General features: G+C 37.4%; 1 protein-coding gene across 4 annotated transcripts in view; it reads right to left on the bottom strand.

Annotated features, from left to right (window-relative positions):
• Positions 1-15,934, bottom strand: part of LOC109086975 (sodium- and chloride-dependent glycine transporter 1-like) — a 55,019-nt gene that overhangs the window by 24,436 nt on the left and 14,649 nt on the right. Inside the window, exon 1 of one of the 4 annotated variants that reach the window (XM_042775799.1) lies at positions 5,286-5,578. The exons of the other annotated variants lie outside the window; for them this stretch is intronic. Within the exon in view, the coding sequence (XP_042631733.1) occupies positions 5,286-5,327 (42 nt within the window). The 5' untranslated portion in view covers positions 5,328-5,578. Of the gene's footprint in view, positions 1-5,285; positions 5,579-15,934 lie in introns of those variants that run through there. 4 annotated transcript variants of the gene reach the window in all.

Here is a 15,934-nt window from a genome sequence, read left to right as displayed (position 1 = left end):
CACACACATACGTGTTCAGCTTCAGTCTCAAATGCAATCTGTAAAAATAAATGGAAAAAAAATCATTGTTGGTGATATAATGCTCATATGATCCATGCAGTTTGCTAACATTAAGCTAGGTCTATGTAATAAATATTACTGACAAGCTTACATACTTGTGCATGTAACACACCTACACATGATGCAGTTCTATAGCTGCACTGTTGAAGAGACTGATAACTCGCTTGCTCTCTTCAAGCATTATAGCCCCATTATTTGTAGTTTTTGGGTCATTACTGTATGTGAAACCAATCAATATACATAGCATTAGAGCCCGACCGATATATCGGCCGGCCGATATTATCGGCCGATATGAGCTAATTGCATTTAAATCGGCATCGGCGTTTATAACGGCCGATGAAAACATGAGAAACAAGAGTCTCATGCTTCACTCATGTTATGAGTGTTGCATAGTTTGCCCACCAGAGGGAGCTCTGCAACTCCCCAGTTGACAACAGCGCCAGAAATCCACTACAGAAGAAAGCTATCAGCCGAGCCATGGAGATGTACTCTTTTGACGGTGAGTCTGTCATTCGTCATGTGAAATGATTGTAGATTTAGTTCATACACTGTATATAAAAACAGTGTGGGTAGTTCTAGCTAACGGTCCTATCATTATCACTTCTAAATATTCTGTAACATCACTTACAGCCGCTAATGCATTGCTATATTAGATTAGCCACAAAGCTAATACCATGTTTATCAGTGGAAGAGCGCGAACGTTAATAAGAGGTCGAACTATAACGTTAGCGTTTAACTTATTCTAAATATATCTGCAGTGTTTCCCACATAATGACCGTGTAACTGTGGCAGGGGGGCGCGTGTAGTCAATGACTAGAAGTTATGTACAGCGTGCCTCGAAAAAACAACAACTGTTACGTTATTCTAACGCTAACATAGCTTCCTTTTAGCAGGCCCCTTAAATGCTTGCTATTAACTTGTTTGAAGGTGGTTCTTCTCAAAATTGACAGCGGTTTACGTTAACGTTAACCATTCAACTTCGAATTGATTCCGTAATCTTCCGGTAACAGTAGGCTAACTTTACGTTCGCCAGCGCATGACGATGTTTTGATTCAGACTGCACAAAGAGAAGAGGAGAAGATATACGGGTCCGTTGTGATTGTGTCTGTGAGAGCAAATATAGTGTAGTTACAGTAACTACAGTAGGTGCGTCAGAAATGATTAAACCAGAGGGGACATGTAAATAAATGTGAGCTGAACAAGCGCTTTTTTTTCTTCTTTTTTACAGATTGTTTCAAAGCAGCTTCACAGACATAACAGGAAAATGTCGTAATAATATAGTTAAATATAAATAGGTAATAGGTAATACCTATTGCTTGACAAATAAAATATATATATATATATATATATATTCTCTATATTTCTCATTTTTGCCTATGTAGGAGATCCCTGTTTATTATTATTATAATTCTAATGATGACATGAGTAATGATACATGGTGATATTATTAATACACATGCTTATTCTTTCTCTGTCTCTCTTTCTGCCCTACAGATGGCTGAAAAAGGTGAACGCTGTAGCAGCAAAGTGTGGGACTACTTCTGCAAAGATTCCTCTAATGGAGTGTTCTTTTGATCATTAAAAAATATATACTTTTGATGTGCAATTGTTTTAGTCATTGAGACTGTAATCTAAGGCTTTTTTTAACATAATCCCTTCTGGAAAATGGTTTATACAGCCCACATACATAGAACAGGCAGATATTTTGCTATTGAATGTTGTGTAAGTGTAGTTTATAGGAAATGGGTCTAATATCCAGTTTATTTTCAAAATCAAAATATCGGCTTATAAATCGGCTCTTTTCGAGTTAATATCGGCATCGGCATCGGCCCCCAAAAATCCATATCGGTCGGGCTCTACATAGCATCTCTTTAAAAGTAACAAAAATGATCAAGTGTTGCAATCAAAACACTTTTTTAAACTTACTTTCTAAGCGCTGATCATCATGCTGTAGATTACTGTGAAGACATTTTAACCCAGTAAGCTGTTACTACAATTAAATGACTGTCTCATATTATCTCAATTATTAGTCAAGCTCTCTGTATTTCAACAGAAAGAATTAGACAATACTACAGTGTCCAGCATAATTAGCCATATAACAGAGCTAATATATGAGCTCCACAGAGCCCAAGAGCTGTCAAACAAGACAGAACTGAATCTCCAGCACAAAATTAATCAGAGAAAATGGCATAGCTATGATTGGAGAAAGCTGCCCATTAATTAATTTGTAATAGGGCTAATGAAAATGATCAGCAATGCATTTTATTATCAATTATTCAGGTCTTAGTGTTGTTTACTGAAAACCTCTATAAGTGATGTCTCTTTAAATAAAAGTGAACAACTAATTTCTGTTAATACTGTTATATTTGTGTAATGCAAACATTTCTGTTTAGTTAGTCCTGACAACAACTGAGTGATAAAAAAAAAGAAGGAAAAAATTGCTACTGCCTTTCAAACATATGCATGTCAGTCAAATGAAGCAAATAATTCATAAAGATCAAAACAATAATTGTTCTTAAACATAAAAAAACACAACTGAAACAATAAATCCAACACAAATATACAGCAGGCATATAATATAAATAAACACAGTTTATTCAAATTATTTAAATAGTTATTTTTTAAAATATTTTTACCGTATATTGTAACATTTTTAACATTTGTAGACAATATATTGGGTACAGTACAGGTATATAAACTTCAGTTTGCAAATTAAAAATGTTGAATATCAGACAAATCAAAGAAATAATCGACAAGTAACTGTTAATGTTAACCCTTACCGAAGGATACAATATCATTCTAAGTTATGCATATTTTAAAGCTCAAACAGGGAAAGGATGTTTCCCCACCATATACACACGTGACGAGTACACATTAGGGGTTTGGAGGCTGGAGGCTGAGGCTCTGGCAGATGCACCCGCTCCTCTGTGTCTGTGTCTGTGTGTGTGTGTGTGTGTGTGTGTGTGTGTGTGTGTGTGTGTGTGTAGATAAATCAGTGAGCTCTACAGCTGGACACCTGAGTCTGTGGTGCCTCTCAGGGTTCTAGCACTGCTGGAAATGATCAAATAAATCAGGACACCTCATCAAACCATCTCTTGTGCATGTATAAATTGATGTTCATGTTATTAATATTTTGTCATTTGCATAAATTGCTCAAGTGAAATGTGTTACATATTATAAGGTGGACCTCAGTGGGGAAAAATCACTCCTTTAAAAGTCATTTTTCTAACCATTTTTCTTTTCTATGATACTTCTGTTAACAGTTAAATAGGCTGTTGTTACTGTACATCTAAGCCTTCTATACGTAAATGACCAGTGTCTTTAAAAGAAAACCTATTTCAAAGAGGAATGTGGTCAACCTAACTAATAAGGTCAGATGACCACTGCTCATCTGGTTTCAATGGTCTCATCCCCAATGTCAAGGACTGACAGCTATTGATGTTGGTCAAGCCTATAAAAATAAGACTAGACCAAAAAAATAATAATAATTATAATAATAAAATAAAATTGAAATTAGTATGAGGGCAAAGCTTAGGACTAGGGATATTGATAGTTATGGGATATCAACATTACGTAAGACCAAAATAATGCATTGCAATGGCACTGTCCCCAACTGGTCAATAGAAGTATTAATGTTTCTTGGTACTAATTAAATAATAAACGAGAATTTGCTCATTAAAAACTGTTCACGAATATAACTTGATGACAATGCAATTTGAGACTGCAAATTGCCTCGAACTTGAGATATGATATATGATAGAAAGAGATTTAATTAAGCACTAAGAATACCAACATTCATTTCAAGATTAAAAGAGATGACAATGACAGCCTTGAATGTCAGCGGAGATGAGCCCCAGAGACAGATCCCCTGCGAAAGATCTCGTCAACTAGACGGCCATCGGGACAAGACCACGGGAACCAGACAAGTCCTCTGCACAATCTGACCTGTGTTGCAGCCTGGAATTAAACCAAACCATGCTGGTTTTGTCTGGCCAGAGGAGAACTGGACCCCCGACTGAGCCTGGTTTCTCCCATGGTTTTATTCTCTATTTCTGTCACCAATGGAGTTTTGGTTCCGTGCCACTGTCGCCTTTGGCTTGATTAGTTGGGGACGCTTAATTTCTAGCAATACTGTCGGCTTGATTGCACAGACGCTATTGGAACAGAGCTGAACTGGACGATGACATTACTGAATCATCAATAAAACGGACCTTAATTGAATATTTTTCAATTCTTTTTTTTTTTTTTTACTGTCTTATTACATTATTGACTAAATATTTTCCTGTTTGACACTGTAAAGCTGCTTTGACACAATCTGTATTGTATAAAGCACTATATAAATAAAGGTGACTTGACTTGACAACAATAAATAGATTTTGCATCATTCCAAAACTCAAAACCTGCCACATAGTGACATTCCTTAATTAAAAAATAAATAAATAAACAATATTAATAAAAAGTTTTTATCTTTTTAAGTAACTAAATTTAGTTCCACCAGTTTTTATTTAGACACTAGACTGTTACTTTATCCTAATTTGCACAACCCTACTGAATGGTGGAATGGATACAGAGGCAAAGGAAAGGATGCAACCAAAACTGGCACTGCAACATAAATCTGTGACCCACAAAGTGCCTTATCGGATATCTATACGTTTTATTTCCAACAAATCTTCACCATGATTGTTTAAGTGACAAGAGCCTTGGTGAATAAAAAAGGAGGTGAAGGAAGACAGAAAAAGGAGGAGAAATATGGGCCAGTCCTCCTTTCAGACTGGACATTTTCCTCCTTCCTTCTGTCTCTCAAACACTGCTCTCCTGCCCACTTCCTTGGAAACTTTATCACATACCCTTCCACCAGCATCGCCAGAACTTCCCACTGCAATTTGTTATAAAAACTTTTCAGTTGGCCTACACGTGGTCTGGTTTTTAAAGAGCTGCAGCCCCTTTCTCACGTGGTTTGTGGGCTATTGAGTCGTCACAGGCCCCCTGAATGATGGCCGAAAAATAAGGCACTGCAGACAATGCTTGGTCTTGATTAATTCAGTTCTTTCAGGAGCCTGCACCGTCGTCCGGGCAGCTTCGTACAATTGCCGCTTTGATGCGTCGGTAACGTGCTTGCTCGCTCTCGCAACATTTTTAAATTTCCCTCTCAACAGAGCTCAACATTTATAGAAAATGAACAAGCAGTTGCAAAACCGCATAAATATGACAAGAACACAACTGACCTGATCGGCCATACAAGCTGCGCTGCTGTTGGATTCCGACATGATTCGATAGTGTCCGGTAGTTCTCTCGTCTCAACTCTCGAGTTCTTCATTCACACCTCACCATTTGCTTCCGCAGAGAGAGGGAGGGGGGAAAGAACAGTCTCCTTTTCGGCCAAGCTTGATTAATGCCTGAATTATTTTCACCTCATTTCATCTGATGGAGTTCTGCTTCCTCTCCGCCTCTTTCAATCATTTGGCTTGGAAGTTCCCCCTCCACCGCTGCCACTTTCTCGCTCGCTCACTCACTCTCTCTCTCTTTCTCCCTCCCTTCCTGTTTCTCTCTCTCACTCCCTCATCCTTACCTCCTCCGCTGTACTGCAAGTTGGGGAGAGTGCCCCCCTCCTCTTCTGTATCCCCCATTCTGCAAAACAGACAGAGGAGATCCACAGCCTTTGCCTCTACTTCCACAATGAATGGAGTCATTGTCATTCCAGCACTTTGGCTGCATACTGAGTGCTAGGAGCTGCTAGCTTAGCTGCCTGGAGTCACAGGCACTGCCAAGCTTTTCAGCGGCTGGCCCGCACGATGAAAGACAAAAGTAAGGAGAGGTCCACTTCCATGGGGCGCGCTACTCTCCCTGTCTCTGCATTTCTTCCACTTGTTCTCGAGGCAGCTGCACCCAGACCACCAACGCTCCCATTCAGCGACACTTGACTCTCAAATCCTCATCCCTTGACATTGCCAATTCTCCTGTAAGGTCCTGCAAGAGGCCAGAGGAGGGATATACCCTTCCGTTCGTCTGTCGGTCAGGCCGTGGCCTCGTAATTCACCCACTCGCTGCAGGTTACAAGATTTTCTCAGCAATAAACAGGCAAAAATCAATATTGAAGACGTAATGTGGCAGAACGTGAAAAAATGCATTACAATTCACACAAGAACAAAAAAAAAGTGTCCTAGGGACAAAAGAAAGCTCTCAGTGGCAGCTCTTGGCGATGGACCTAACTGAGCATCCTGTTATTGGTGTTAAAAGTTGACAGGCTTCTGTTATTCTGCCTAATGAGCATTTGAAAGAGGTATAATGGTGGCGATGCATTTGATTAGCAGACTTCAAGAGGATGGCATCAACATCTCTATTCACTTCACAACATTGCATGGACCACACATAACTGCACAAAGTACTAATGATTTAAGAGTTAAGAGTCAAATGTGTTTATTTCCACGTATGTCCAGCCAATACTCTAGTTCTCAAGGTATATTTCTCATTTTGAATACATACTATTCAATAACCCCAATTAAATGGGGACAAATATACAGTAAAAGGGGTCATATGATGCAATTCAAATTTTCCTTTCTCTTTGGAGTGTTACAAGTTGTTCGTGAATAGATAAGATCCCTAAAAGTGCAAAGACTGAAGTCTCAAACCCAAAGAGATATTCTTTATAAAAGGTAAGACTCGTCCACGCCCTCCTAAAACGGCTCATTTAAACACGCCCCCACATGTCTACGTCATGATGTGGGAAGATTTGCATAACGCCGCCCAAATGTTCACACAAAGAAAGAAGGCGTAAATTTTATTTCTCGCTGTTGCCGCCAGCCACCATGTCATGGAGACGCTGTGTTTTTCCTTGTGAAAACAAAACTACTTTGTTTGGTCTTCCAAAATAGAACACAACTAGAAATCAGTGGTTAAGTTGTATTTATTTGTATTCGCCCATTGGCCTCTGACCCTCATGGCCTCCTAACAATTCCTATATCTACTGACTGGCTTCATCACTGTCTCCTCTCCACCAATAAGCTGGTGTGTGGTGAGCGTTCTGGCACACTATGGCTGCCGTTGCATCATCCAGGTGGATGCTGCACACTGGTGGTGGACGAGAAGACTCCCCCTCACAATGTAGAGCGCTTTGTAATGAATTATTATTATTATTATTTCCAACACTGTTCCAGAACAGTTCAACCCAAATATTCAGATGTGTGCATTGCATTTTTATGGAGGACTGTTTTTTGATCCTGGGAGAGTAGACTACAATGCCGGTGCTTCTGACTCACAGCGTGTAAGTACGTTTACATATTTAAAGGATTTTCCACTGATGATCGCTTTAGATGTTTGTTCTATTCGAACGTAAGTGCCCTGCGAAGTGGACATCACAGGATATTCCGCCATGATTCCAGTTCGAAGTGAACGAATATGTTCCATTCGTGTGTGAAGACGTTTTACAGCACTTTGTTCGCAAGGTGTTGTTCAGAAAGGCAGGTCCTAGAGGAGAAACAATAATGTACAGTATGTGGAAAAATAATGTGTTTTTTTACCTTAAACCGCATAAACACATTGCATTACTCCAAATACACAACATAATGTTCTTTTTAGCAACATCATATTACCCCTTTAAGAATCCAAAATTGGTCTGTACATCCAAAACTCAGAATTGGACTCAGGGTTTTTTGGATGTGCACAAGTATTTTGTATTTTTCACTGTATATTTTTGGTAACATGTGGGTAAATAATAACACTGATTTTAAGCTCCAGAAAGCCCAACATTTCGACTAGTCAGGTCTTCAGCACTGATGCATTTGATTAGCAGACTTCAAGAGGATGGCATCAACATCTCTATTCACTTCACAACATTGCATGGACCACACATAACTGCACAAAGTACTAATGATTTAAGAGTTAAGAGTCAAATGTGTTTATTTCCACATATGTCCAGCCCATACTCTAGTTCTCAAGGTATATTTCTCATTTTGAATACATACTATTCAATAACCCCAATTAAATGGGGACAAATATACAGTAAAAGGGGTCATATGATGCAATTCAAATTTTCCTTTCTCTTTGGAGTGTTACAAGTTGTTTGTGAATAGATAAGATCCCTAAAAGTGCAAAGACTGAAGTCTCAAACCCAAAGAGATATTCTTTATAAAAGGTAAGACTCGTCCACGCCCTCCCTCCTAAAACGGCTCATTTAAACACGCCCCCACATGTCTACGTCATGATGTGGGAAGATTTGCATAACGCCGCCCAAATGTTCACACAAAGAAAGAAGGCGTAAATTTTATTTCTCGCTGTTGCCGCCAGCACCATGTCATGGAGACGCTGTGTTTTTCCTTGTGAAAACAAAACTACTTTGTTTGGTCTTCCAAAATAGAACACAACTAGAAATCAGTGGTTAAGTTGTATTTATTTGTATTCGCCCATTGGCATCTGACCCTCATGGCCTCCTAACAATTCCTATATCTACTGACTGGCTTCATCACTGTCTCCTCTCCACCAATAAGCTGGTGTGTGGTGAGCGTTCTGGCACACTATGGCTGCCGTTGCATCATCCAGGTGGATGCTGCACACTGTTGGTGGACGAGAAGACTCCCCCTCACAATGTAGAGCACTTTGTAATGAATTATTATTATTATTATTTCCAACACTGTTCCAGAACAGTTCAACCCAAATATTCAGATGTGTGCATTGCATTTTATGGAGGACTGTTTTTTGATCCTGGGAGAGTAGACTACAATGCCGGTGCTTCTGACTCACAGCGTGTAAGTACGTTTACATATTTAAAGGATTTTCCACACTGATGATCGCTTTAGATGTTTGTTCTATTCGAACGTAAGTGCCCTGCGAAGTGGACATCACAGGATATTCCGCCATGATTCCAGTTCGAAGTGAACGAATATGTTCCATTCGTGTGTGAAGACGTTTTACAGCACTTTGTTCGCAAGGTTTGTTCAGAAAGGCAGGTCCTAGAGGAGAAACAATAATGTACAGCATGTGGAAAATAATGTGTTTTTTAACCTTAAACCACATAAACACATTGCATTACTCCAAATACACAACATAATGTTCTTTTTAGCAACATCATATGACCCCTTTAAGAATCCAAAATTGGTCTGTACATCCAAAACTCAGAATTGGGACTCAGGGTTTTTTGGATGTGCACAAGTATTTTGTATTTTTCACTGTATATTTTTGGTAACATGTGGGTAAATAATAACACTGATTTTAAGCTCCAGAAAGCCCAACATTTCGACTAGTCAGGTCTTCAGCACTGATGAAGATCTGACTGGTCAAAATCTCAAAACTTGCACAGTTCTTTTTTTTAATAAACTATCTGGGGCTTAAGTTCATGTGCAAACATTCTTTGGTCACCATTAATATGTCTGAATGTCACTTCATTAGAAACAAAATATCCAACCAGGTGGCATCTGGAAACAAATTATGCTAGAGCTTTTACCAGAAATAATATTGCTTTTCTCAGCCATTCATTTAATAACTTTTAAACCAATGGTGTCAAGGTGATTTTTAGTGGATAAATGTAGTCAGTTCTCCTCAAGCAGTGCAACCATGTGTAGTTCATTACATCAACTATCAGGCTAACATTCCACTAATGGTTCACAACCACACAGTGGGCAAATTATGTCATGATTTTAAGTATATCTATCTATCTATCGTTCTATAATTTGAAATCTAACCTATTTTGTGTGTTTGTGCTATATTACTTAATAAAATAAATGGCACTTGGTTATAAATTTTGTTATAAAATTGCAAATGGAATTTATACATTAAGCATGGCATAAAGCCACTGCATAATTGCACAATGTAAATACAGTCCAAAGGTAAGGCTTTTTTTTCCCCTAACATCCTCCAGTCATCCCAAAATAATTTAATGCCTATAAACAGTAAATAGAATAAATTAAATGCATGAAACTAGTAGTTTACCTACCAAATCATCCCCTAGATAAACAAAAAAGGTATGCAAGAATAGATCCAGAAATACAGAGTTTATTATGCTTGTGAGATCCTGATTATACTCTCCCAGCTGAGCTTAAACTACATCTGCTCTGCCTGTTTGACCCTTTGGGAACAGACAGCATCACAAAGAGATGAGCATCTCTTTACACTTAACTACACTTAGTTCTTACATAACATAACATATACTGCAAAAACATCACTAGCGGTTAACATATAGATGTTTTACAGTGAGGATGATCTTGTGAGAGATTTAAGTTCAAATCTGTCTTGTGTAATATCATGATTATACTTCTTAATCCTTCTGTCTCAATACAAAATGGCAAAAAAGGCAGGTTTCATAAACATATCTATGATAATGACCTCAAATTACGTCAGAAATCAACTGGCAAATTTGAGCGTGTCCTCTCAATTAATATGTGATGCTTACTTTCCACTTGAGTTCCAACAACTACAAGCAATTGGTTGAGACTTTGTTTATGTATTTGTGACACCTACCCTTTCACACAAACACACACATATAAACGCACATAGCTCCGGGCAGCTCCTTGTGTCTGAGCCACGAGCCCGGCTGTAAGGGAATCTGACACAGGCGGTCATTAGAGACTCCTCAGGGGCCCTAGCCAACCCCTATTAGTCAAGCAGCAGCACGGAGCTTCGCCTCCCTTCACAAAAACACTTGCTTCTAATGAGGATATGTACACTCTGCTATTTGCGCTGCCCAATATCAATAGCATAATAGCAAGTGATGACAACAAGAGAAGGGCTGTGGCATTGAAATGGAATAAACACATCAAAACAAAACTCATTAGACAGATCCTAAACAAGTGCGCACATGTGGGAGTAGGGGAATAAGATCTCCTAATTAGATACTTAGCGCTCATTAAAGAATTTAAATTTCATAATATCCCCACAAACCTAATCATAACTATTTTCAATAGCATTTTTCTCTTCATATTATTAATTAGCTAAAATTTGTTTGTGTGTGTTTACTGAGCTACACTTTGATGATAAAATTGTCTCCAGAAATTTACCATATTTTAAATATACAAACATACCCATTCATTTTTTCTTTATATAACCTTATACATAGTAAGGTTTAATAAAACATTGATATTATAAAATCATGTTTGCTTGATAATCAAATATTTTTACCACTGAAACAAACTGCATGACATTTTCCACACACATTTCATTCAAAACTATTAAAACTATTTTGTTTTATGATTTTATAGTGACTTAATTTTTTTGAATATACAGAATATAATTTTATATGCAATAATATTTTTAATAAAACATTATAAAATCATTTAAATCATTACTTTATAAATTATATAAATTATATTTATTATACATTTTATTTAGAAATTATATTTTTACATTTGGGAGAAAAAAAACTGCACAACATTTTGCACATGCATTTCATTCAAAACTATTTACAGTAAAGCAGCTCTAAAAAAAATCTGGAACATCAAGGGGTTAAGTTCCTTTGAGTTCACAATGAAGAAAAAGCAGGATTTTGAGCTACAATTACTGGCTCTCCTCTACTTAGGACCTCTACTTAGTGCTTGCAATCTGTGAGTCAGCAAACCCAGTTCTTAAATATTAGGCAACCAGCACAACATGTTTTGGAACTTTATGTGATTTGAGTAAAGATACAGACTTCCTATTGGATAAATAATTCTTGAGGAACATCCTGACTCTTTTTATGAAAGTGAAAGGAAAACAGGGGGTTTCAAGTTCTAAAACTACAAAAAGCACCACTAAAACATTTTAGTCATTGATATGTAACAGGTCATATGGACTTTTACTTTCATTGTGCTTTTTTGTTATTATAATTTACTTTCACAATATGGAAAAGAGTGTCCAAGACATTCTTAGGAGAAAAAGAAAAACTATAAAACAAAAGCTTTACTACACTGAGGATATAGAAGGCGATTTCAATTCAGAGACCCATGGGTCATGAGGACCTCATACAAGTGTTAATTCAGAAGCCTCTACAGTGTAACCTGAAAACAGGAAAGCAATACAAGTGGTTTCCAGATTCACCAGGGAGCTTCAGTAAGTGTGGTTTCCAGCAAGAGCCCTTAAGCAGGTGTTTTCCATTCAGGGCACGTTCGTTCTATTGACAAGCTAAACAAGAGGGCCTCAGTGAGGGCTAAAATACTACTGCTGACTAAAAAACGTCACTTTTTCAAACTTAGTGCAGGCTTTGATGAGCCGTCTCCTTCCGGAGCTCTCTTTTGCCCCATTTACAATCTAGAGTGGTATGTCCAACACACAAAAACAACCCTAAGCAAACACACACAGAAAACAGAGGACCACGGTTTTAGACAATCAATTCACATGATTTTTACCCCCTGCACATGACAGCAAACAGCCTGGAAGACTGAATGGTTGGCATACAACTCTAGTAAAAGACTGACTGTTAATATCTAAAGTGGAAACAATATTCAAGGCATGATTTTATTTAGCATTCAGAAAGACATAATGGACAGTTTAACAAAAAAAATCTAAATTCTATCATCATTTACCCACTCTCATGTCATCGCACTCCATAAAATAAGATATCAATAGCAACCAAAACCATTTCTTAAAATATCTTCTCGTGTTCCACAAAATAATACAGGTTTGAAGTGACATGATGGTGAGTAAATGATGAAAGCAAACTAAGGAGCCCTTCGCCATAATAATAAATATGCAATCAGTTACACAACTTTTAATTGGCAATGGTCTTTAACAACCTTGCTAAACACTAGACAAATTCAAAACAGTAACTGAAAACTAAGTTGACAAGCTATGATTGGACATCATTGTACATAAAGCAAGAGTGATTTTATTTTTAAATGGTAACTAACATTATGACAATAAATTATGTATACTTTACTGATTAAATGAATTTGATATGGTTGTAGTCACAGCAAAACAAATGGGAACTTTTAACAAAAAAATATATACAAAAATAATTTAAAAAGTTTATAAGATCATAAAAAGGTCAAATTCACCAATGTTTCGTTTTGGAAAACCAGCTGAATGCAAAATTACTTAACAAATTGAGAAATACCCCAAAATGTAGAATTCAGCATACAAAAAGAGAAGCTATTTACAGCGTTAACCTGATGTTAAAGACCTAAAAATGTCTTAACATACTTATAGAAAGAGTGAAAACTCAAAAATCTGACCCAGGTCTACTTGAAATTTCACTGATCAATAAAAAAGATTTCAAATGTATGAACAATAGCTTTAGATAATTGCCTCCTAATAATGAAATAATTCAAATAAATAAGTGTTTTCTATACCAGTTCCAGTTATGTCATAATGAATTCAAATTCATGTCTATCATTACAAATCAACTTAATATGCTCTCACTATGTTGACGTGCAAATGCAAAAGACTGTAACTTTGATTTTTGTCGAAAATTAGTTATTGATATTTTTGGGACATTCAAGACACCCTTTATCATGTCTATAAGTATCTTGAGTCAATTTTGTTGTTTTTCCGAGAAAATAATGGGTCGTCTCACCTGGTACTTCAAAAAAGAGCTACCACTCTTTCACTCAAATTGAGTTATGGCATTCTGACTTTGATTAGCCGCTATAAGTCAATATGAAGTTACTGTGCTGGTTTGGAGTTATATGGTTATCTGCCTTTGTTTTACTGTCCATTAAAGTCTGCCGCATTTTAATTACGGTGTAGACAAACGAATTTGATAAATCATGATCTACCAAACATCTTCACTATAAAGACTAGATACCTTGGCAGCAATACGTAATCGTGAATAAACTTTAAAGATTATTTTTTTTTTTGTAATGCAGATTATTCTATTATGCGCGTGTGGACTCGAATGCCGCAGCTAGCATGATCAATCATAAAATCAGTAGCCTACTAACAGTTCGCAATTAAATCCATATATCCTACCTTTTCTTGTAACCCAATTAAATCAATCAATGGAGATGTACATCATTTGAGATGTTTAATCCACAACCATCCTGAGCATTATTCCCATTGTGGCGTTCACATCAATCCTCAAGTCGTTCTTTTAGGTTAGGCTATTTCATACAAATCAATATAAAAGCAATTATGCTATGTCTAGCATTCTTTTACGTAACTGAGCATAGCAAATAAATTGGTATTAACATTTAGTCTGCTTGTAAGGAAAATTGATTGTTATGATCAAAAAAAAAAAAAAACTTAATACAGTCACATTACTATGTGCAATATCCTGAGATAGCCCATGATCACTAGATTTTATACAGGTGTTACTATAACGATTTTGTAAATGGTGATCAGCAACCAAATACTGATAATGTGGAAGCTAGATAATTTTGTCTTGGTGCGACTTCTCGCGTTTTGCAGACAATGCAAAGGCAGAGTACATTAACTTCAAAATAGGGGTAAAAATCTATTTTGAGCTCACATTTTTTTAATGTAGATAATTTTCATTACTAAAACATCTAATTGTTAAATTTTCAGTGTCCTACCTATAATTAATTTGGCTGGACAAGTAAAAAAAATTTAAAGCCGTTTTGCTCAGTTTCACACTCTAGCGAGTTAAAGTAGTTTGCCTTTGTAGGGCAGTATGTATTACGCTTCAGCTGTGATTATAATGATGCTAAAAGGGGTCTCTTATTTTTCGGACGGAAATCCTTATTTTGTAAGACAGGAAGTAACACAGTGAATCTTAATCTGAGGCACTGTTTGGCCAGTCACTATATAGGGAAGTCAGTGAAAAGTCTGGCAGGACCATTGTAGAGGGCAACACAGAGACATATTTATGGACCTTTGCCTGAAAATGACTTCCTGCCCCATTCCTTTGGCGTGTGTGTGTTTGTGTGCTTCTAGGGCAGAGAGAGAATTTGTGATGTCCACCTGGTCCAAACGGCTTTTGGGACACCAAAGAGCAATTTCCATCGCTTGGATTAACCTGAAGACACCCCCCCCCCCCATACCTCCCCTCATAAACTGGCTGGAAGGGCCCCAGCTGCTAATTCTTTATAAATAGCGTGTAGCTCAGACCTCCTCCGGGGAGAATGGGGCTCAGAGGAATGGCTTGGGCACAAATCAGGCTGGAAAAAGCAAAAAACATACATATTTTGACAAACATATGGGACCATAGCTGAGGATGAACTTGAGGTACATGTGACTTTGACTCGCCTCACGTGGATTCAACAATCAGGCAATTAGAAAAATGACAACAGGAATGTCAAACAGTGTTTGAGGTTGAGAAAAAAAAAGATAAGTAGAAAAGTTTATTCTATAAGCTGAAAATGCAAGGAATGGCTTGTAATGGGGCCATCTATGTTTTGACAAACAGTTGAAAATCTGATTTAACATGATGTCTGTGGGGTGGAGGCCTTTTTTCTTAGCAAACAAAAGAAACTAGTATAAAAAGCACCAGAGGAGGCTCTCTGACATTCGAGTGAGGCTTTCTGTCAGGAGTACGTAAGAGGCACATAGTGAGGTCCATTTACTCACACACAGGGTCACATTACAGAACGTTACATATGTAATTTTCATTATTTGCTATTTCAAACAGCACAAAAAGGGACTGGTATGACACTTTATAACTACTATAAAAATCACACAAGTCCTCAAAACTGTCTTTTTGAACTTGGACTACTAGAACACTCTGATTCCTGTCAAATTCTGTGCATTTGACATGGTGTTTTCTCAGAATTTATTATGAATTTCTTGGCATTTAATTTAATGCATGAACTGGTCAACACAAAAGCAAGGGTTGTGTTGCTGTGATCTTTCAACATGAAGAACTTCAAAATGATATAATAGGTCAAAGGGCTGTTTCTGTGGAGAAACCCTGAGAACAGCAGACCCCCCCTCATCCCATGCCTTTTTTTCCCCATTCACAACGCCATGGGGGAGCAGGTTGGGTTCAAGCGCAACAGATTACCTAAATATGGCCTGA

This window comes from Cyprinus carpio, chromosome A2 (genome assembly GCF_018340385.1).
Source record: "Cyprinus carpio isolate SPL01 chromosome A2, ASM1834038v1, whole genome shotgun sequence".
NCBI classification, from domain to species: Eukaryota; Metazoa; Chordata; class Actinopteri; order Cypriniformes; family Cyprinidae; genus Cyprinus; species Cyprinus carpio.
This window is presented reverse-complemented; position numbering and strand designations above follow the sequence as displayed.